Here is a 22,179-nt window from a genome sequence, read left to right as displayed (position 1 = left end):
ACACTAAGACTGCAAATCAGGTAAATACTATAAAGTAATGTGCATATTTGTTTAAAAAAGCCTACAAAAACAGAAAAGGGGGTATTTTTTGTATCAAACACTCTGCTTGAAACTTAAAACAGACTATTAAACTTTTTTTTTTTTGTTTATTTATCTGATAGCTATATGACTGTGAAAAGGGTAGGTGTAAATGCACGCCGAAATGCATTTAAGAAGGATATACAGCACTGTGCAAAAGTCTTATGGCCCATATCCACTGAATGGTACAGTACGGGTCACATTGATCAGGCTTGAGTTTCAACTGTTAAAAGGCTACCAATGGTACTGTTTTGGTGTGCTTGGTGTACGACATAATTTCAGTCGACATCATTCCCGCTCAAGGAAATGACATGGTAAAGCTGTAGGGTCGTTCACATATCATATGAGAAGCACTTCTCACAAAACAGATGCTTTATACACATAAATACTTGTGTATAAATGTTTATGACTAACCTTTCTATTAACATGATTTGATTATAACTGCAGATCCATGATATAAATAGCCTACTCCAGTCTGCAGTAATATAAAATAAATAAATGTAACATATATGAACACATATAGACCCTTACAGTCTCCGATATGTTACGAACTACAGAAAAACTAATCACAGCATACATTTAGTCCTTATTTGGCTTCAAAAACAACACGCAACATTTAGCCTACAGTCAGTCAAATGTAACCTCTTGTTAGAAAGTAATTCCGTCATTCTGAGTTCATAATAGTCCAAAAGGTGATAATAATATGTAAACATGGCAGTTGTTTTTTCAGGCTTCACTCTCACGTTTGTCCATTTCTAAAGGATCGAATGTCATCAATAATCACTCGCACTTTATTATTATCAGCTCAAAAAGTTATTTCAAAGATAGACACGTGGCGAGTGCATGCGAGAAAGCAAACCCGCTCATGCTTCAAATTACCTTTTAAAAAAACTACGGGGCACAGGGTAGATTCCGCTCTTCGTCTTGACTTTGTGGCTGTTCATCAAGATGACAAGGTTTGATTGAGCTCAGGTCAACCAGACTCGTTATGTATATTTTATTACAGTGTAATGTCTTGACTGTGTTTTTAAAAATGACGGTTTCTTTGTTTTTATTTTCCTGCTTGTCCACGAGCGAGTGACGTATCTCTGTAAACCAATAGCATTCAGCTGCGCGTCTAGCTCCGCCTTTTGGTAACCTTTTGTTGTGCTAGGTACTCTTTGAAAAGGGTACCTAAAAAGTGGCACGGTACTGTTGGCTTTTAGGTACCTTTTTGACAGATGAAACAGCCATAAAAGCATACCAAACCGAACCGTACCGTACCGTATTGCACCACTCAGTGAAAGCAGGCCACTTGTATTTGGGGGACTAAAATAGTTTTAACACATAAAAGTACCCGTCTAACAGAAATACTTCAGCCATTATGTCCTCCTTCCTCCTACTGTGCAAAAGCAACTCCAAAATTGATTCAGAATTTTAAAATGTTTTGATTCAGCATTTGTTTTTACTGCTGTCACACTTTGCAAACATCGGATCTGTCTGCACGAACAGAGGTGCCCAGATGTACAAATCTACATTTGTGGACAGTTTGGGTTACTTATCAGAATTATAGGAGATGTCGGCCAGACAAATTTTAATTGGATGAACATGTTTTAGTCTTATCCCTTACCCAGAATATAAAAATACAAATAAATACTTTTACTTTAATCATTACTATTGGAATGTGAAGAGACTTTCAAACAGCACAACAAAAAATGTTTCTGAAGACAATCACCTTCTGCACCTTTATGTTAACCTTTACAGTTATTTAGCAATTCTTTCACGTAGAATAGAATTGCAAATAGAGGTCTCATTTAGCCTATAATGATGAGGCCTGCCTTGTGTGCTGATGTTTTATTAAAGGGTCACGAAACACCAAAACACATTTTTGAGCTGTTGACTGTCGTATGTGTGTCCCACACTGCTAAAAACACTATTAGGACACCTATATTTCACTAAAAAGTGTAAATTGGTTGTTTTTGATTTATTTCAAGCAAATTCGTACTTCCTGCTTGGAACAAATTTTTGAAGCTGCGTCACGGTCATGACATAATAGCCTGTATTCCAGCGTGCAGACTGGGCGTCTGTGCCAGAGTGAGTCTTATTACGTCTTACAGTGTGTTGCATTAATGCATGAGTAAGGCTTGGTTCAAACCAATCAGCGCGCTCTATTGTGCAACTTCATTAATATTCATTAATGTTACAGTGTAGACGGCAAAGACGCCATGTTGTGTTGGCAAAACAAGCATGAAGTGTTGCTTTTATAGTTTGCTGCCGTTAAGTTTCGTTTTCATTTTCTCTCTGTGAGAGCTCAGACTCACGCGTGGATTAACAGTGTACGCGACGCTCGACAACAATAACTTACGTGTCTAAGGAGGAACATTGTTTACCTGAGAGCTGTTCTCATCTGCAAACGCTGAGATCCAGATTCGCTTGTAGTCTCCTCTAAATAAAGACGCGGCTCTAGTTGCTGGTGATTGTCCTGTCTCTACAGATTTGGTAAGTGAGCGACCAGTGCTCTTTGTTTATTCAGTTCGTATTTTATTCGTATCAAACAAACTATTGCACCGAGTGCAATAGTTAGCACTAACAGTTACAACCAAACTATAACCTCGTGTTGGATTTTGTGACCGGAATAACACACGCGGCTTTCTGACGCTACCTGCCGTGTGTATCTAAGTTTCCGGGAAATGCTGAGTTTTTTTTTCTCTCATTCGCAGTGCGGTATCAAACATTGCATGAAAAATACACGCTTACAGCAGCTCTTCGAATCAAATATCACGTTTGTCGGGAGGGACATTAATGAATTCCCTGAATGAAAGAGCCAAACTGCAGTTAAAGTCCACCATTTAATCATTTGGCAAATAATTCGACTACAGATGTCCATGTAAACACAGTCACATTGTCCGCTGTGGGTGTGTGTTTTGACTCTGAAATTCAGCGCGCCCAAATAGACACTCCCATACCAAGCCGCTTTTCTTCCTCCGACACTCCCCCCTAAACAGAGCTGGACACGCCCACTTTTCTGACTTTTTCCAAAGTAGAGGTGTGAAAACACCCTGCTGAAACGAGGGGGTTTCATGGCCCTTTAAAAGTACAAAGCTTATAGCCTACATGAAAAAAAATAATTTGCATGCCGAGCAAAATAAAATAGCTAACATTTCTGTAAAAATAACAGTAATTAAGTATTAAGTGTTAAAAATGTTAAATTAATGAGCAAACAGTTTTGGTATATTTTATTTACGTAGTAACAACTAAGTGTCGACATTAAACTCCATCAAGACGCAATGTATTTACTGTCCAACTTTAAGTTATTCTTTAAAACTCCCAAACTGAAAACATTTAAACGAACTCAAAAGTAAACCAAACTGAACAGCACCAAGCAGTGGAATGGACATGCATTTTTAGTAAACATGGGTAACAAGGATCAAATCTGGATCCGTGCATCAGTATGACTCCCTCAATATCATCCATTTTTCATGATTCTACATAATACATGTTTTATTACAGCAACAGAATCACTCACTGACGTTGGATGACATATCAGCAGAAGTTACATGTGATTATATGCTCACCGTAGCTGCTTTGCATAGGCCTGCTCGATCTCCAGACGCTCCTTGACAAACTTTGCATAGCGCTCTAGGAAGTCGATGCCCCACTGTGTGTGTTTGTCGAGATTCTCGAACTGGTCCTGATCAAGGAAGAAAGCAGAAAAGAGAGAGAGAGAGGTCCGGTGAGAGGGAGTTTGATCTGTCACTGAGCTTCTGCTGCCAGACAGGAAACATGAATATGGACAGACTTGTTTGAAGAATACTGAACATTTACAATGTGAGCGCGGAATAGAAATCAACGCTGAAAAAACATTCATCTAACAAACAAGGATTGTTTCACTGTACATCCATGACTTCAGAGGAGGGGTATTTTTGAGACTAAAGTGACAGATTTTGTGGTGAAATTTCACAAACTCACTTAATTTGCTGCGATTCTTTAAGTGTTTTGCTATAAAAATAAAAACACAATCTTTCCTGCCCAACAACGTTTATACTATAAACTGATCCTCAAGGCTTTATAACTCCACATGTGCTACACAATGAAACAGTTACATTTTGTACGTTGTACATCAAATTCTGTGGGGGTATGTATGCATATGTTTTTTGAATGTCCACCTATCAGTACATTTTGGCATAAGGTCTTTTAAGTTATATCAGAATTGTGTGATACGTTTATTACTAAATACCCCAATATCTGTATATTTAATGATTATTTGTAACTCAAACATGTACCAACGTAGGATATTTCATTCTGCACTACCTGCAGCCAAGAAGGTTATATTTCAAATTTGGCATAAACCCACATTCCCAGCAGACAAATTGTGCCTTATTGAACTAAAAAAATATTGTGTTGTTAGAACATTCTACAGCAAGAATTAACAGAGCTAAAATCAAAACAATCAAAGTATGGTCTGAATTTATTGAGAAAATTTCTTATATAACAACTAGATAAACTAAAGTGTACTCAAAGATAAATAATATTATATTAGAGGTGTTTAAAGGTCACTTTCACACCCTAGATTTTGTTTTCTTTTCCTATTGTTATTTAATTTCTCATGTATTTTCCTTTAATGCAAATCCTGGCTTGTATATAGTTGGTGCTAGCTATGTATGCTGGCATTGTTCTGTAATAAATAAACAAGCACAAAAAATTAAATACACAATCTTCAATAATTTACACATCTTAGTTCATTGTAATTTTCTGACCTTGAGAAACTTTGATCTCTGTAATCTTTATGTAAAGGAAACACTGAGAGAAACCAAGTAAAACCAGAGTTTACCCCTAAAGCCTGCTGTGTCATATTTGAAAATGAAACCAATTGTTTGAATATAAATGCCAAGTCATTCAATGTTGTTTAACAGCTATTTGAACAAGACGAAAAACAATTTGAGTGAGTGAGTATTAAGACTAAACTTATAATGACAGATGCATATATGCAATATATAGTTTAATAAGTGATACAACTCACATGGCCTAGTTCAAACAGGCTTTGAATTCACATTATACAGATCAGCCCCCAGACGAGAATCGTGTTTTGTGAACTCGAGGTTGTGCACACCGGACTGAGCACACATTCTATTCGCAATTACTATGCATTTAAATGTTAAATGTATAGTGTTCTCTGTAAATGCAGATGGCGCTCTGTGGTGAGGGAATTTGAACAGTGTCTTAACTGACCAAAATATGCAGAAAATTTTCGCAAATTAATAATTGCTTAAGGAAATGTGATTTTACATTAAAATCGGCAATTGCAAAATTGCTAAATCCCGGAGGGTCTGGATTCAGTGCTTTAAACCCATTTTCAAGCAACATGTACTCAAAAACTTATGTTTGAAGTTTGGTCAAACTACTCATTTAAAATGACCTGCAATTATGAGTTTTTTTTTTTTTTTTTTTGGGACTTCATTGTTTTATGCTCAATCCACTTAAATTTGTTAACTCAAGTCAAACATATTGTCCTAAAACAAATTGTGACGGAACCCAGCCTTTTTTTTTTTTTTTTAACAGTGTGAGAGGAAGATCATTCCTTCCTTAAAAGGCACGTTTAAAGAAAGTGTTAGCAAACATGATTTTCCTCCACACTTAATTTTCATGCCACAAAAATGTGTATTGGGTTGTAAATATAGGTACCAGCCTCCTCCACCAAATCTTGCATTTGTTATTCCAGACATGCTTAGAATGATTTTGTGTTCTTCGTCCAGCTTGGAAAAAGAATCGGCAGAGCTAAAAGTTGCAGCTAAAGACTGTTACATCACATTCCTCACCACCAACCAACCCGACATCACAGACATGGTGGATCCAAACACAGTCCATCTGCGTTCTGAGCGACAAACAACCCTACAGAGGAGTAAGTGACATCCACAGCTTTACATTCTAGGTCTATTTATGGTAAAGCCGTGGATGTAGCCAACCTGAGAATACAGCAAATACTGAAAGAACATAGAGCTCCTAAAGTGACTAATAAGTAGCTTAATCACTTGTTGTAGGGATCACAATTTATGATTTAAAATGACACCTAAAAAGACTGATATTACACATCATGAAAATTGACACATTTTTTGGTAACACTTTAGTTACCGATTCTATTAACTAGTGACTTATTACCAGTGTTGGGGAAAGATACTTTGGAAAGTAGTGCATTACAATATTGAGTTACTTCCCCATAAACTAATAGTGTTACTTGTTTACTTTTTATGGAAAGTAATGTGTTATATTACTTTTGAGTTACTTTTGTGTTATTTTTCCTTACCTAGCTGAAGTTTGATCTATTTCAGAACTTGCAGGTGTTTTTCACCTCTTTTATGGAGAATCTCTGCATTTAACAGACACCTATATAATCTACACCTTCATTTTCCTTTTAAAAAATATAGGATAAAATTTTATTTTCAGAACTTTCTGAGCCCAAAGCTATACATGCTGTATATACAGATTGATGAAAGCATGTAAAGTAATGTGTTTGCTACTTTTTTGAGTTATTAGTTACGTAAATTCACTATCCATTGAGATAAAGATTGCAATAAAGCCTTTAAGTACTAATGAGAAATAATTTATATTAAGGCAAAAACAGATTTTAAAAAGTTTAATAACAAAATGGACAGTAAGACGGTAAAATAAAATCCCCAAATCAAAACAAATCTGAGCTTGATACATTGAATAAACTGCTGCACGAGGCCATAACAAATGTGTAAATAATTAACCAAAAGAGAAAAATCTTACTTTCTTTGCATCATCTTCATTGTATAAACAAAAAAAAAAAAAGTAGTATTATTAAAAGTTACAAATGCAAATGTACAAAAATTTAAAGTAAGCAAGTTACAAATTTCTTGTGCTTGAATGCTTTAAACTTTCTTGAAATGTTTGTACAGTAAAAGGCCTTAAAAACACAGGCAGATAAAGGCAGACTTACACACATACAAAAAATAAAAAATGAAATAAAAAACTAATTATGGCACCTGGTCATCTATAAACACAACTCAACATTGCATATCCTACAATGTGACTATTGCAAATGCACACATTGCGATATTGATGCTAAAACGTTATATTGTGCAACCCTATTCTGTATGTCTGTATGATCTTAATCTACATCCCTACTCAATACATAAACCTAATTACTATCTTAATAACTATTAATAAAGCACCAAATTCAAAGTTTATTAAGATAAAAGTCATATCTAATGGTGTATTAGTAGCAAAAATTGTACCTTATAAAAAAGTAAAAAGAAAAAAAAATGTTGTTTAAAATAACAGAAGGTTTTAATTGATATTATTGAAATCTTGTGTTGACATCTTTTTTGTTATTTAGACCAATTCTCATTTCATGCTCTACATGGTATTTTTTTATTTTTAAATTTTAAATTTAGAAAATTAAAACAAATAAAAAAAATTTAGTTGCACAAATATAAAATCTAAATCCAGAGATAAGGAGAATTTCTAAGGCGTCTCCTAATTGTTTTCAATAGATGGGTGCATATTTATTAGCGATCTTATTAAACTGCTAACACAACAGTAAGTATGTTTACATGGACACCAATAATCAGATTTTACTATGATTAAGACAGTACTCTGATTAAGAGTCGACCATGTAAACAGCATTTTTTTTTTATTTAATCTGACTAAAGTCAAAATCAAACTAAACAGAAACCGGATTAAGACGCGTGGAGTATGCCAAATTTAGAACAGTACAGACATGTAAACACCATAATCAAACTTTTACCATTGTGTAGGATTTTCGCCGCATTTTGTGACAGGATAGTCTATACAGACATGGCTGTGACACCATTCTCAGCACCTACTGAGTCAGAGAGAGAAGGACCCCAAACACCTGCATTGCGAAATGTATATATATATATATATATATAAAATAAATATATATATATATAAATATATATATATATATATATATATATATATATATATATATATATATATATATATATATATATATATATATATATATAAATATATATATATATATATATATATATATATATATATATATATATATATATATATAAATATATATAAATATATATATAAATATATATATATATAAATATATATATATATATATATATATATATATATATATATATATATATATATATATATATATATAGTTTTTGGTGGACTGCAGTCTCCCACTTGAGACCTGTCTTCATGAAACTTGTGTGAAAGCCGCCACAGGCTGTATATTTTCAGTCTGTCATAGGTCCGTTGGAGCTTTATGATGATGATGACCTCTGAGAAGTAGAGGCTAAAAGAGAGAAACAGACAAGCTGTGTATTTGCCTGAGGCTGAGCCAGGCTGTTCACAGGGGGCACAAGACAGTCTAAGCACTGTTCAACAGGAGACAACAGACACAAAGTAATGCAGCTTCAAAGCTTCCAGCACCAAACCTAAATCTGCAATGCATCCTAATAAACTATGATGCAATCAATCTAAATATACATTAGTATCGTTTTATTACACTGTTCCTGTTACATTGTTAAGTAAAAATACTTTTTATTTTCTCTTTCAGAATTACCTGGTGCCTATACTAGTCGATAATCAGGACCATCCAGAATAGTTGTAATAGATACTATTTTATTCTGTTTTTAAATCATTTTCATGTAATTTATTTGTCAATTTAATTATGGTATTATAAATGATGCTACATTAAAATAAATAAATAGATAAATAAATAAACAAATAAATAAATAAATAAATAAATAAATAAGAGTAGACAGGCTAAATAAAGCCAGTTCACTGTCATCCAGTAGGTCAGCTTATAGAAGTGTGAATAAAAATGTTTTCTTGGTCAATGCTGTAAGCAAAGCCCTGACATTTCAATAAATTACACATTAATTATCTCAAAATGCCCCTTTTATGGGTTTTTGAAAATAATCAGCATAGCCAACTTAGTGCTGTGTTTGTTCCTGTCATTAATCAGAATTTTGATACAATAACCTGCGCTGCAATACAGGATTCACCGGGCGTTTAAAATTGAAGAGCAGCAAAGACTATATATGGGACCTTATCAGACTTGACAAGGACTTCATCAGTAGCTGTTACAGTTCATATGGACCAGTTTCTTCTTCCTTCGCATCATAACATGAAAGTGTAATTAAAATTGTTGCCTTATGTAAAAAATGGCTCCATGCGGCTTGGGATTACATATCTATTATAGATCAATATATATATATATATATATATATATATATATATATATATATATATATATATCGCATCAAAAACCACGTTAAAATTGCAACTGGCACTTCATCCTTTTCTGTATTAAATGTGTTTCTGAACTCATGATCCTCTGCCCTTTGTCTTTGCTATGACCACCATCAGCTGTTCCACACATGCGTTAATGCGTTTTCAAAACAGTTAAACTTTTGCCACTGTGTGAGTTTAATTCTGAATGCGTTTCGTTGTTATTACTTGGGGTTTGGGTAAAAAGTAGAGTAATATGCTGGTGTTTAACTGCATTCCTTTATTGCATGCCTGGATTGAGCTCTCTCATATGGTGGGCGTTGTTTTTTTTTTTTTTTTTTGTCTCTTGCTAAACGCAGTCGCCCAATCACAACAGACTGGGGTATATCTGACCAATCAGTGCAGGTAAGCTTCGCACTAAGGAGGGGTTTGGGAACAAATGAATCGCTGAACAAATCATATAGGAGTCGTTGGGATAATGAGGTAAAAATAAATGCATATTATAAGACAATGAACGTGTTTTTTGATCTTGCATGCATATCAGCCTGATGTTGGAGACCCCCAAAACCAAAATATTACTTTTTATAATGCATTATAGGGGCTCTTGAAAAGAAAATACCATCTGAACTTTCCTGAAGACAATGAGATCCTCTTATAGATAATGTTGGTTTACATGTGTCCTGTTTCTTGCCCCTGCCGATGCTCCATTTACACACATTATACCATAAAAATCACTGCAGTGCAGTATGCATGCAAAAAAAAATAAATAAATAAATAAATAAAACAAACTAAGTAAAACAGCAAATTCTGATTTCTCGTAAGTCAATTAGTGCATCTCTCTGAATTTAAAATGCATTACACGGGACTGATCGAACACGTCTACAGTCTCTAACCTGGGGTTACGCTTCCAGGGTTTGAACCCACAACCTTTTGCATGCCAGCTCAGACCTTAAACTACTACACCACATGCTTTCCTGCCAGGAAAGAAGAGAAAAGCTTTGTTCTCCGGTGGAGGAAGTACGCTGGCTTCATCTCAGTCTGTCTCATAAGTCAGGGCCAGAATCTTCAGAACAATGAACAAACATCTTCTCAGCACAACCGTGATTACAAGCTCATTTAATCGGCCTCACCCTCAGGACTTAATGAACGTCATCAAGAACAGAGCACACTGCTGATGAGAGAAACAGAGAAATCTTGGGTGAACCAGCAATAGAGCACTTGCCATTACCAAAGTCCCTTTAAGGCAAGTCATTTTACTGGGCAGCTATCTTCGGAATTCCTCACAGGCAATATGCTCGGACAATTTGTCTGAATGGGGAAACATCAAATTCTCCAAAACTGTTTGCCAAGCTTATGATGACATAGCATATTTGGAATCAACAATAAAATTAAACAAAAACTGTCTCATGAGTTTCTTTCCTAAACCCGAAAGGAATAAGATCACGACACCAACATCATTTACTCTACTAAAGTAATTTACAACTTGGTCTGAATGGCGAATCTCCCCTAGAAATGACAGCGACTCTTTGTTTACAGGTTTGTGGGCGTTTAAGTAGTTGCTGTCATGTGATGTGCGTTTGACAGGATGGACTGTACGTTGCGTTGATTTCATACAGATTATTTGTTTTTAAGGTTATATGGTTCATTTAAAAGCACAGATTCCAAACTTTTTTTGAATATATTTCTTATGTTTGTGAAGCAAGTATTTGCTAAGATTTCAGTGTCGTAAAAGCACACATCTGTGTCCAAACGTCAGTCTATAATGGCCGATGATTGGCTCCTGTACTAGTAGGCAGGGCTTCATTCGCCATATAGATTGTTACAGTTTTTCCCCATTCATGTCTTGTGTATCCTATAGTCTTCGCTGTTACATGATTTGACAACAGGAACATACAATACAGCGTGGTAATAGTATATTTACACACCAACCCTGATAAAAGTAACACCTGCGGTTTGACTCATTTAATTGGGATCAAAAAATAATACACTCTAGAATTTTTCAGCAGTATTGGTTTCTTTTCACACCACATTGATTGCTCTGGTCTGAACCATGTGAAACAAACTAACAAGTAACAACATCCATATCACTCGTTGGCTAGATGCATCATTGAACGCATTTTTTAAACTGGTTTTATATTGGTCAGAATTAATGTGCATTAATATTCCTATTGGCCTCCCGAAAGGAACAAATAGAAAAAAAAAAATGGGCATCATATACTATAATTTGCAAGACTTAAAAAAACAACAACTATACTTTGAGAATGCAGTGCAGATGCAAGTTGAAAACCGTTTTAATGCACTGCAAATAAGAGTACGGAAGACACAAGAACAGACACAGAAGACACATCACAAATCATTTCAGAAGTTTGTCGGCGGGCTACCACAGAGCTGTTGCTAAAGCACTGTAAACAAACACATGCCCTCATCCCATAATACGCAGCACAGCTGAGCTGACTACAGCATATGGTTTAGTCAAAAAATGTGCATTATTTTTTGCAGTTGGATCTGTTCGAGTAGCATGTGCCAATAAATAAATACTTAATATGAATGTAATTTTTTATATGTACAATTGTACAGTAAAAAACGTAAAAAATGCATATAAACTATCAAGAAGTGTTTGTGTGTGTGCGTGTATATATACATACACAGTGCTTCTCACATTTGGACTTTATTTGGGCGAGTTGTATATTTAGTGCCACATTTTTCTTTAATACTATAATTTCATTCTTTTACACTTTTTTGTATGCGCCCAATATAACCAAACATCCGTAATCGATTAAGTAGTGGATGCAGTTTCGTAGCTACAGTGTGCACAAGACCTGTCAATACTACCACAGTCTCTCACATGCTCTCCAAAGAGATGCGCCTTTTTGGGACTTAATGTGTCCAGACAGAGTTTTTAAATCTCCTAAAATGTCAGGAATTTTTTTTTTGGTTTCACTTTCTAAAGCTGTCGTCAAATGTATGCACACAGCCGCGAGAGCGAGAGAGACATTAAATAATACATTCTTTAATCAATCAAAGAGACTCAAAAAACTTTATTAAACCATCGGAGAGGACGAAATTAGATCTATATTGGCAGCAAAATATTTGTAGACTATTAGAAATGGCCAAATAACTTGTTTGACTTTTTGAAATAATCTACACATTTTATTTTTGTAATTATTATAATTTTTGAGATATTGTCTGTTTCTATTCTTTTTCTGTCATTTATTTCTCATTTGCTGTATATTTTATTAATTTGATGATGTTAATATATTGCATATTTTATACATCTAAAATGCTTTGGCAATACTGTACAAAATGCTCCTGAATAGCATAAGTAAGAGAAAAAGTGGATTTCTTTCTTTCTTTCTTTTTTTTTTACTTTTACCTATTGAAAAGAAACAGTGTACAACATAATAAAATAAAACATTGTTAAAATTTAAATTATGTTTTGTTTGTCACATACAGTTAACTAATTTATGTGGGTAATGCACTGTAAATGGTGTGTTTTAATCCAGCTACCACTGCAAGTATTTTTCAAACCTGTGGGAAGCCCTGCATATACCTCAGAATTTATTTTCTTTAATTTATTTTCCACTTCTGTGTTCTTGTGTTTGTTTGCATGTATATATGCCTGTACGTACCCTGAACTCCTAAAAAACAACAAAAAGTCCCTTGTGTGTTTGCACACACTTGGCGAATAAAGCTCATTCTGATTAATATTCTGCTTCCCAAATTTACCACTCCACTGTTTGTTTGAAAGTGTACCGAGACCACCTCTTCAAGCCGGTCTAAGCATGCTTGTTTGGTCCTTATTTGGCGTGCACTTGAGCGACCGCTACATTCACACTTGACCTATAAAAATAAATAAATAAAAATAACACCACCAAACAATAAAAACGAACTCTAGTGTGATTCAACCGAACTAACTGAAGCAGATGTGAAAGCACCCTAAAAGAAACACACTGATTTTCTAGAGTTTTCTAAAGGTTATCTCACTTCTCAATGCACGACAGGCCCAGCAGAATCAGATGTAACATGGATGAATTTAAAGGGAGTGTTAGATTAAATGCAACATTAAGAGTAACATCTACTGCATAGGTTTTTTAAACAGTCAAATTAAAGAGCATTAAAGCATTATTTGAAATTGTAGTCCTATCATAAATATTAGAGCTGCCCAATATTGAAGAAAATCTGACATTGAGATATTGTGTGGTGTTGCGATGTACTGTACATTAGGATATAAATATAATTTGACCAAAGTTTGGAATAGCTATATTTACAAACATTTTGGGGATGATCAAGTATTTTTTCTATCAAGGGCATTGGCATCAAATGTAATTACAAATATGACAGAGCAAAAATAAAAGTGAAATGAATAGTCCTTTACGGTTTTCTGAGGAGTTCAGAAATTGAACAATCAAAAATAAAATAACATGGTCAACATTGTTTAAATAGGTTTTATTTTTTGAAAATCTTTATATTTTTAATAAATATATAGATATATTTTTAATAAATATACAGATATGTGCACACATTGCGATAGATTCTCAGACAATATATTGCTCAGCTCTGATAAATATCATTCATCTCTTACAGTCATTCTTCAGGATAACCCTTCAACACTTCAGCCAGAATTCAGCTCTTTAGCTCAGTGACTTGTTGCTGCTTTTGCTTTACTGACAGCGTCTTTTTAGCTAATGAATGCAGAACGCACCATCCTTAATTTATAACAGAACAGAAACAGAGCCGACGAACAATGAAGTGCAATTGAGATAAAGGCACAATCGTGCTCTGTTTGCACACAGGATCAGTAGTTAATCATTACTCCGGGCTGTAACTCTCCACAGACATCTAGACAGAATCCTGCCCACCTTCAACACATTCAACCACAGCACCTGACAGCAAAATCACATGAGGGGGGAGGCTTAAATACAAATTACGTTTTTAGAACCGATGAGTGTTGCATAAACACATAACACAGACGCGTGTGGGTGTTTCTCAGGACAGGAGGGAGAATTACGCACAGGCCTGCCGGTCGCAGCTGAAATCGAGGAAATCACCTTAACAGCACGCCGATGCTTCAGTCAAGTGGAAAAACAGCATCCCCCAACCATCTGCCAGCTTTTAAGTGTCTTTTAACACACATGCAGACACAGCAGTTACGGTAAAAAATAAAATAAAAATACTGAGACACATATGCAGTTACGCAATGCTACAGAAATATAATGATTTAATAATTCAGCTGACTATCTGAGTGACTAGAAAGCTACCTTATAATAAACTTGACCTGGTTGGTGTACGGTTATAAACAAAAATCACAAATAAACTTGAAACATAAATGTTGTGAATGTAAATATGACAATAACAGAAGTCGTCAATGACACAATGGTGGATGGTGATGTTTCATTATGTTTTATAGACTGATGCATTGTTAAAAAATGAACATAAAATCGATTACTTCTTTATTTTAAAAGTTTAATACTTGTGTTTTTAAAAATTATGCATACAGTAGGCGTTTAGCTAAATAAGTATTATAATAATTTTAGATTTAATCATTATTCAAACATTAATTTTACAATCGTTTAAAAATCTGTCTAATACCAGTCTTAATTTAGTATCATAATGAATTTAGAATCAAAATGTTATAGCTGATACCTGATCAGAGATAGGAAGAAACAAAGTATTTGTACTTAAATAACTTATCTATTTATTTTTTATAATATTGATCTATTAAATATTTACTTTTACTTCTTACATTTTTACACAAATATCTGTACTTTCTACTCCTTACATTTTTTTAATCCACGGTAGTTACTTCATGTTTTCACGTTTTTATGTGTTTGGTGGTGCGATCTGCATTATTTCTTGTCATTGCGCAATATGAGCACCCTTTTGATGCAATCAATCTATTTTTTCTCATTGTGCGCCTGCATGCAGTGTGTAGGCTAGTTTATGAAGATTACTAGGAGTATGACTGATGCTGTCCTGTTTACAATGAGACACCTTGCTCGTTCTGATCACAGGTAAACAAGAGACGCAGTTTAAAAACATGCCGTTTAAATGCGTAACCCTTTTGTCCACCTCCGATCATACTTCACAGGCATTCTCTGGTATTTCAATCTAATCTGCTGTGAAAAATAGTGCTTTTTTGTAAAGATGTGTACATTTAGTTTTAAAACAATTAAATACTTTATAAAAACTTTATGCATTGCGATTTATTTCTGATAAGTTCATTTTTCCTAATACAGAATTTATGCTGTTTTTCAGTTTTTCATTGACTATGATTTGACATATAGGCCTATACTGTTGTCATATAATGTTAAGAAGTGACTGTAAATATAGCAGAGCTTTCCCAATAAGAGTTTTGTAAATGAACAGAAACTAATGAATTTGTTGACGTGATTGAAGACAAGGCTAATTCAATAAAGAATATAGTTGACACTGATGAGTATTAAATGGCGCACCAGTAACAAAACCAATTGCTGCATGGTAAATAACATCCAGTTTGTGAAGGAGAGATTTTGAAGATGATCTGTAAATGAAAACCCTGTAAACCAAAATTGGTAATAGTGTTAATTCGACCAAATGCTGCTCTGAAGAGTAAAAGAGGATTCGTTTCTGTAAAGAAACAAAATATGGGCTTTACCCTTTTTAAGCAATTTATTTATGTGAGTTTCAAATGAGGTTATCATCTTACCAGATTCCAAGATATTTGTAGCAGACAACATAATATCAGTACCGTCCAATGAGGACATTTTAGGAGAAAACTTATCATGTGGTAAACTTCTCTGAAAAACCATACATTTTGGTTTATTTGTGATTAAAACTAAATGAAGATTGGCAAAAGCACATTGATTGTTTAAAAACTGGCTTGCAGTGAAGAAAGTGCTGTGTAAATGATGGTATCATCAGCGTATAGATGTTTGTAAAAATCACCTGCAACAGAAGCAATATCATTAACATAAATGTTAAAAAGTGTAAGCCCCAATATGGTATCTTGTGGGACCCTTTCTGAGGCGGCAGGGGATCTGACAGAAGATCCTCCCCTTGTAGACAACCTGAACAGTAGCTCCTGAACCAGAAAGCTTTATTAGCCTATCCAGTAGAATTTCATGGTCCACAAAGTCAAAAGCTTTTGCCAGATCGACAAATGCAGCTGCACAATACTCCTTATTATCAATGGCACATATAATATCGTTGAGAACTTAAGTGTAGCAGTTACACAACTATGACAAGATCTAAATCCAGACTGAGCCTGATTAATAACATTATGTGTCACCAAATAATAAATGAGCTGCTTATTGACCAGCTTCTCTGGGATTTTAGAGAGACGGAGCAAAATAGAGATGAGTCTGTAGCAATTCAAATCTGTTTTATCACCACCTTTAAAAAGTGGAGTTACCGCAGCAGATTTCCAGCCTCTTGGTAGGACACCAGTTTGGAAAGGAAGGTTAAAAAACACGTGATAGGCTCCACAATGATGTAGGCTGCCTTCTTTAAAAATTATGGATTTAGATTATTTGTGATTAATCGAAATCTAATCGCAATCGCAATTTGAAATGCTAGCTAATCGTAAGAGGCTGCGATAGGAAAGATATACGTATTTAATCTCTCCCGCAAAGAGCAAATGTGTGACTGCCGTCTGTGTGTGACAGTCTTACTAGCCAATTGAGCGAGAACACATTTGTTCTACCCAATCAGAATTGCAAAACTAAAAGGAACACCCACAATAAAACAAACAAACAGACAGGAGAGCATGGACAAGTGGGATGATGGCGTCTGACGCTTCAGAAGCATTAACAGACAAATTAATATCAAAGAAAAATCGCACATCTGTGATATGGGAATATTTTGGTTTCAAAGTCAGAGATACCAAATAAACACAGGTCATTTGTAAGTCGCAGAATTGTTGCCCCTGTCACGTTGAAATACAACAACCAGCCCCATATGAGGAGTGTCTTGCTTAAAAGTCAACTGATATTATTGTCAATCTAGTAAATGTTGGAGTAAGTGAATATTTTTTCAGCTTTTTTAACTAATACTCATTGCAGTAAGAAGCTACAATCCATATTACTGAGCTGGATTGGACTATAAAAAAAAAAAAAAAAAAAAAAAAAATTCCCTTAGATCTTTTCCCCAAATCGCACAGCCTTAATCTAGACCATCCAATCCAGCTGATTTGTGAATATCCAAACTGAGCAGTTCCCCAAGTACCTCAGTTTCTTATCAATCGATAACTGATAAATACTTGTATTATTTTACAGATAATTCATAAATATTTGTTTTATTTCAAACAGGTTATTTAAATTTTTATGGCTTTACTTTTAGTTTCCTCTACCTATAGTACTCAAGCTATACAGACTCATGCCTAAAAATACTGAAGTACAGTTTTACGATGCACCATAAAAGCAGTCTATGTAATGAGGTACTTCTATTGACATAAGCATAAATCATATCACAAAAGGAGTGAACCTTAACCAGCTAAACAGAATGATGTTAACAATCAACAAAGCGGGCTGGTTTCTGGAGTGGGTGTGGCCTAAGCTAATGATACAGAACAACTGGTGTGACCAACAGAGATATACCGGTACTCATGCATTTATTTCAATGTTTTTGCGTTTCGGTCTCAGTTCACTCCTTTGTTTAGCTATATATGAAATAATATTTAAGCATCTCTTATTCATTTGGTAATTTACATAATATTACATGCTCATATGCTCTATTCAAAAGGTTTTATTTGAACTACACACACTGGCAGATTGGCCGACCAGCAGGTTCCCTCGAAACACACACAAACATACACCAAAACACACCTATGAAATCCAACAAACAGCATGACCAGTGGCATGTGTTCTCCAACTGGCCCGTATGGACCCGATAAGGATATGGAGATGGTGGTCTGCCATCTTGTTATGAGGGTCTGTTCTTTTGGCTGAAGGGATTACACAAGCTTGTGACTATGAGAGCTAAATTACAAAAAATAAAAATAAATAAATAAAAATTTCACACATCTTTTTCACGCTCAAACCCAGCCTGTTCATACAGTTTAAATGAAACAAAGGCAGCAGCCAAGCCCAGGCATAATACATCAGTCTCTGGCTGGTGCCCTGTTACTGTCTGTGCCAGAGTTAGCCAAGCATGCTCAGTTTTTATCCTTACGTCATCCTCTTCTCCAGGCACTTATGAATAATTAATGCCCCGATTTCATGCAGACTCCACCTCCGAAGGCTGACTGGCAACCGTAGTTGCTAGGAGACAGCAGAAGGCGGGCCAATCTCGGTTTACAGAAACCTGACACAGATCCTAAAGTTAAGTCTCATGGGAAGGAAACGTCCCAGACCCCCTGCAGAAATGAATATGCCCACTCGCTATACTCACTTTGAATGTGTTTCAAATGAGAGGAAAAGAGGGGAATGGATTCAACAAAAATCTTCCTCAGGATTTTTTTTTGTGCTTGCAAATTGATTGGTTTTCTCTCAACTGCTTTAAGATGAGATCTCTAATGCAAGGTGTTTGCTCTTTTAACTTTTTTTCCCAGTCATTCCTATCCAAACTCAAGATTTCTGTCTCTCTCTGCTAGTTATGGTTTATTTCTTTCCATCGCTCTGTGGAGAGATGTTTTTGTTTTTGTTCTGATGATCATCCTCAAGAATTTGTGCATTTCAACATTTACATCTTACCAATTTTCCAGTATGCGCTTCAATATTCAGCCAATTTTATCCACTGTGGAAAAACACAAATTAATACGTGCTTTCACAGATGACTTAAAGGGCTCCTATTTTACATCTTTTACAAGATGTAAGATAAGTCTTTTCTGTCTCCAGAATGTGTCTGCTAAGTTTCAGTTCAAAATACACATCAGATCATTATTACAGCCTCCAGAATCTGCCCATGTTGGTGGCTGAGTGCATTGTAGCTGTTTTTGTTGCCTGTGGCTTAAAATTAAAAAAAGAGCTGCTTCTCCCCGCACACCATTCCCACGTGCATGTCTGCATCTCATCATGGCTTACAAAAGATAAACTGCACAATGACAGAGACGGACCCGGATGAAGCTGAATTACAGCTCATTAGTCAAAGTTACTAATATTTGTGGTAACCTTTGTTCAAGCCTTTCTGAAATGATGAGTCCCACACAAATACCGTTTGCAGTACACATACATACTGTTTACTGACACCCTGCAGCCATGGTGATTATAGCGATTAGGAATTAGATAGCGATTTTACTGTGTTTATTACAAACAGGCTGTGTTTTCAAAATTTGTTAAACTTATAAAACTTATTAAACAAAAAAAAAGAAAAAAGAAAAAAAGTCTTGGGTAACCGTAATAAAGTGAAGTAATAAAACATTAACATACATAGTAACCATCAATATTTGCCTGAATAATAAGATATATAAACGTTGATTTCAATAGTTTATTAATAATTTACTAACTCATTCTGAATGATCTTAAAAACCACCAACTACTCTTAAATAACTAGTTTGTAAATAATGCAATACTTCATTTAGTAATGAAAAATAAATCATTAACGAAGTATGAAAGTACAATTATTAAGCACATTAAAAATGTGGTTGTAAGTGAAGAATACAGCATTTATAGCTGCAATTATAAACTGCTTACTAATGTTGTTTATTAATGCAGAGTTGATGCTTAACAAATAACGAATTCACTAGATGCTAATGCTTCGCAAATGATTAACAGTGTAGTTTTTATAAAGTGTTACAGAGTCTTGTTGTGTTCACTCCAATGACTGTGGACACACTACACCTGCACACAGTACTGTCCAAACAGTTACAAAAAATGATTTTCATCATAGGTGCCCTTTAACAAAACAAATAGTTCAAACTAGGACCAAAACGGGAGAAAACATGATTGTTTGTGGAATCCAGAAAAGCAGGAATAAAGCTTGGTTTATACTTCTGCGGTAGGTGTTTATGTTCCTCTGTGTCAAGTTTTTTTGTGGGTGTTTTGTTTTTTCTGAATACTACCTTAATGTACAAGTGGCTCAAACTTGCTCATTTTGAGCAGGAATTGGCGGGCGGGCAACAACTTTACGTTTCCATGTAGAGCTCCTTCATGAGACTCCACACTTGTAACCACTCGCTCCATTGGGCTCGCACCTCCACCCACACTCGTCAGCGCTACCAAGCCGACCAATCACAGAGCTTGAGCTATGCGTCTTTATATTTTTTGATAGGTGTGCATCAGTGTCGCCAACGGCCACGGCGAGGGCTTTGCGACCACCCATAGGCTGCGCCGGAGCATACGCACGCGCTTGAAGCAACAGTATAAATCAGCCTTAAGCTTTTCAGAAACTGCTAATCTACTGGCATTTTCAGACACCCCCAACTCTAGTGTTTACAGAAAACGATCATAAAGAGTAAAAATATTAGAGGTGTAAACCTTCACTGGTCTCACAGTTCAGTTCTGATTATCATACCATCGATTCGGTTCAATTCAATATCTCGGTGCATCAGGGTGCATTGACGATGCCATCCATACACAGTTTTATATTTTCCTCACAGCACAGCAAGCGCTGGTGCACTTCACAGATGAGTGACACTGATACGGCAGCAGCGATCACAGCTGATCCATGATAGACACGGTGGAGAAAACTCTGCAGACAAGCGCTCATGTCTGGATCCAGAAGAAGTGCTGTAACAGCCGAGGAGAGGAAATGTCATGCCAGCAGGTCAAAGGATAGATAGATAGATAGAGAGAGAGAGAGAGAGAGAGAGAGAGAGAGAGAGAGAGAGAGAGAGAGAGAGAGAGAGAGAGAGAGAGAGATGGAGTTTACTTTCATTTTCTCAATCAAAGTAAAATAGGGACTTCTGCTGTGTCAGTGAAAGACTTTCCAGCAAACAAACACGCAATGAAATTGTGCAGAGTTTCTGTATTTTTAAGTACTTGTAGCGCAGTATATATTCACACTCGCTTCCCTCGCCATAGTAAGCTAAGGCATATGAGATAAATGACGTCAGTACATAATAACCGGTTATAATTATTACTGAACCGATACAGAGTTGTCCTCGTCTGCGTCACGGTGCACAGAAGAATCAATTAATTTTGACACCCCTTAAAATATCCAGTGGAAAACTTTTTTGGGGGGTGAAAATGCTGCTAAAAGTCAGAGTAGATAAGACAGACTAGTTGAAGCCAATAGGTAACTGTAACAAAAAAAAAAAAAACAATCACACATTACAACTAAGCTCTGCTGAAGGGCATCTCTGAATCTTCTCTGAACCCTTGAAAGTGATCAGCGACAGCAGTAGAAGAGAAGACCAATGCTACTCCTGTCCAGACTACAGACTACAACTCAAACTGGACAATAGAAGACTGGAAAAACATTACCTGCTCTGATGAGTGTGTGGGGAGTCTTTTATTGCTACACGTTGGGCCCCTTTAGTACAGAGCATGTTGCTGATCATATCCATCCCTTTACGACCACAATCTTGTGATGGCTGGCTATTCCAGAGGATAAGATGCCAAGACACAAAGCTCAAACCATCTCAAACTGCCTTCTTAAATATACTAACGAGTTCCATACTATTACATACTCAAATGGACTCCAAAGTCTCATTCATCAATGGGATGTGTGAAACAAGCGACGAAGTCAGCAATTTGAGAAAATTCATATCACTTTACTCAGACCCTAAACGCAAACATAACAAAACCAAGAGAAATGCATAACTGCAATAAAGACAAATACTATTAGTAAAATGAATAGTAAATAGAAAAATACTATATATAAATAAGGACACATAGCAGGTAGAGAGCAAAAGAGTGAAGAGTGCAGTGCAATGAGACTGAGATTGTTAAAGTGACTGAACCATGTTTTACAGTATGCAATAATAATATGAGGTAGTTATTTTCAATGTTCCAAGGG

The 22,179-nt window shown here is 35.5% G+C and overlaps 1 protein-coding gene across 5 annotated transcripts in view; it reads right to left on the bottom strand.

The window, feature by feature from the left end:
• fnbp1l (formin binding protein 1-like) overlaps positions 1 to 22,179 on the bottom strand; it is a 94,751-nt gene that overhangs the window by 33,483 nt on the left and 39,089 nt on the right. For all 5 annotated transcript variants that reach the window (XR_012383681.1, XR_012383682.1, NM_001003634.1 and 2 more), the window contains 1 exon segment: positions 3,633 to 3,748. Coding sequence is in view for 3 of the 5 variants with exons in the window: in NM_001003634.1 (NP_001003634.1) it covers positions 3,633 to 3,748 (116 nt within the window). In the remaining 2 variants the exon portion in view is untranslated.

Source organism: Danio rerio, chromosome 8, assembly GCF_049306965.1.
Source record: "Danio rerio strain Tuebingen ecotype United States chromosome 8, GRCz12tu, whole genome shotgun sequence".
In the NCBI taxonomy this organism is placed as follows: domain Eukaryota; kingdom Metazoa; phylum Chordata; class Actinopteri; order Cypriniformes; family Danionidae; genus Danio; species Danio rerio.
The sequence above is the reverse complement of the archived record's forward strand: the minus strand, read 5'-3'. Positions and strand labels throughout refer to the sequence as shown.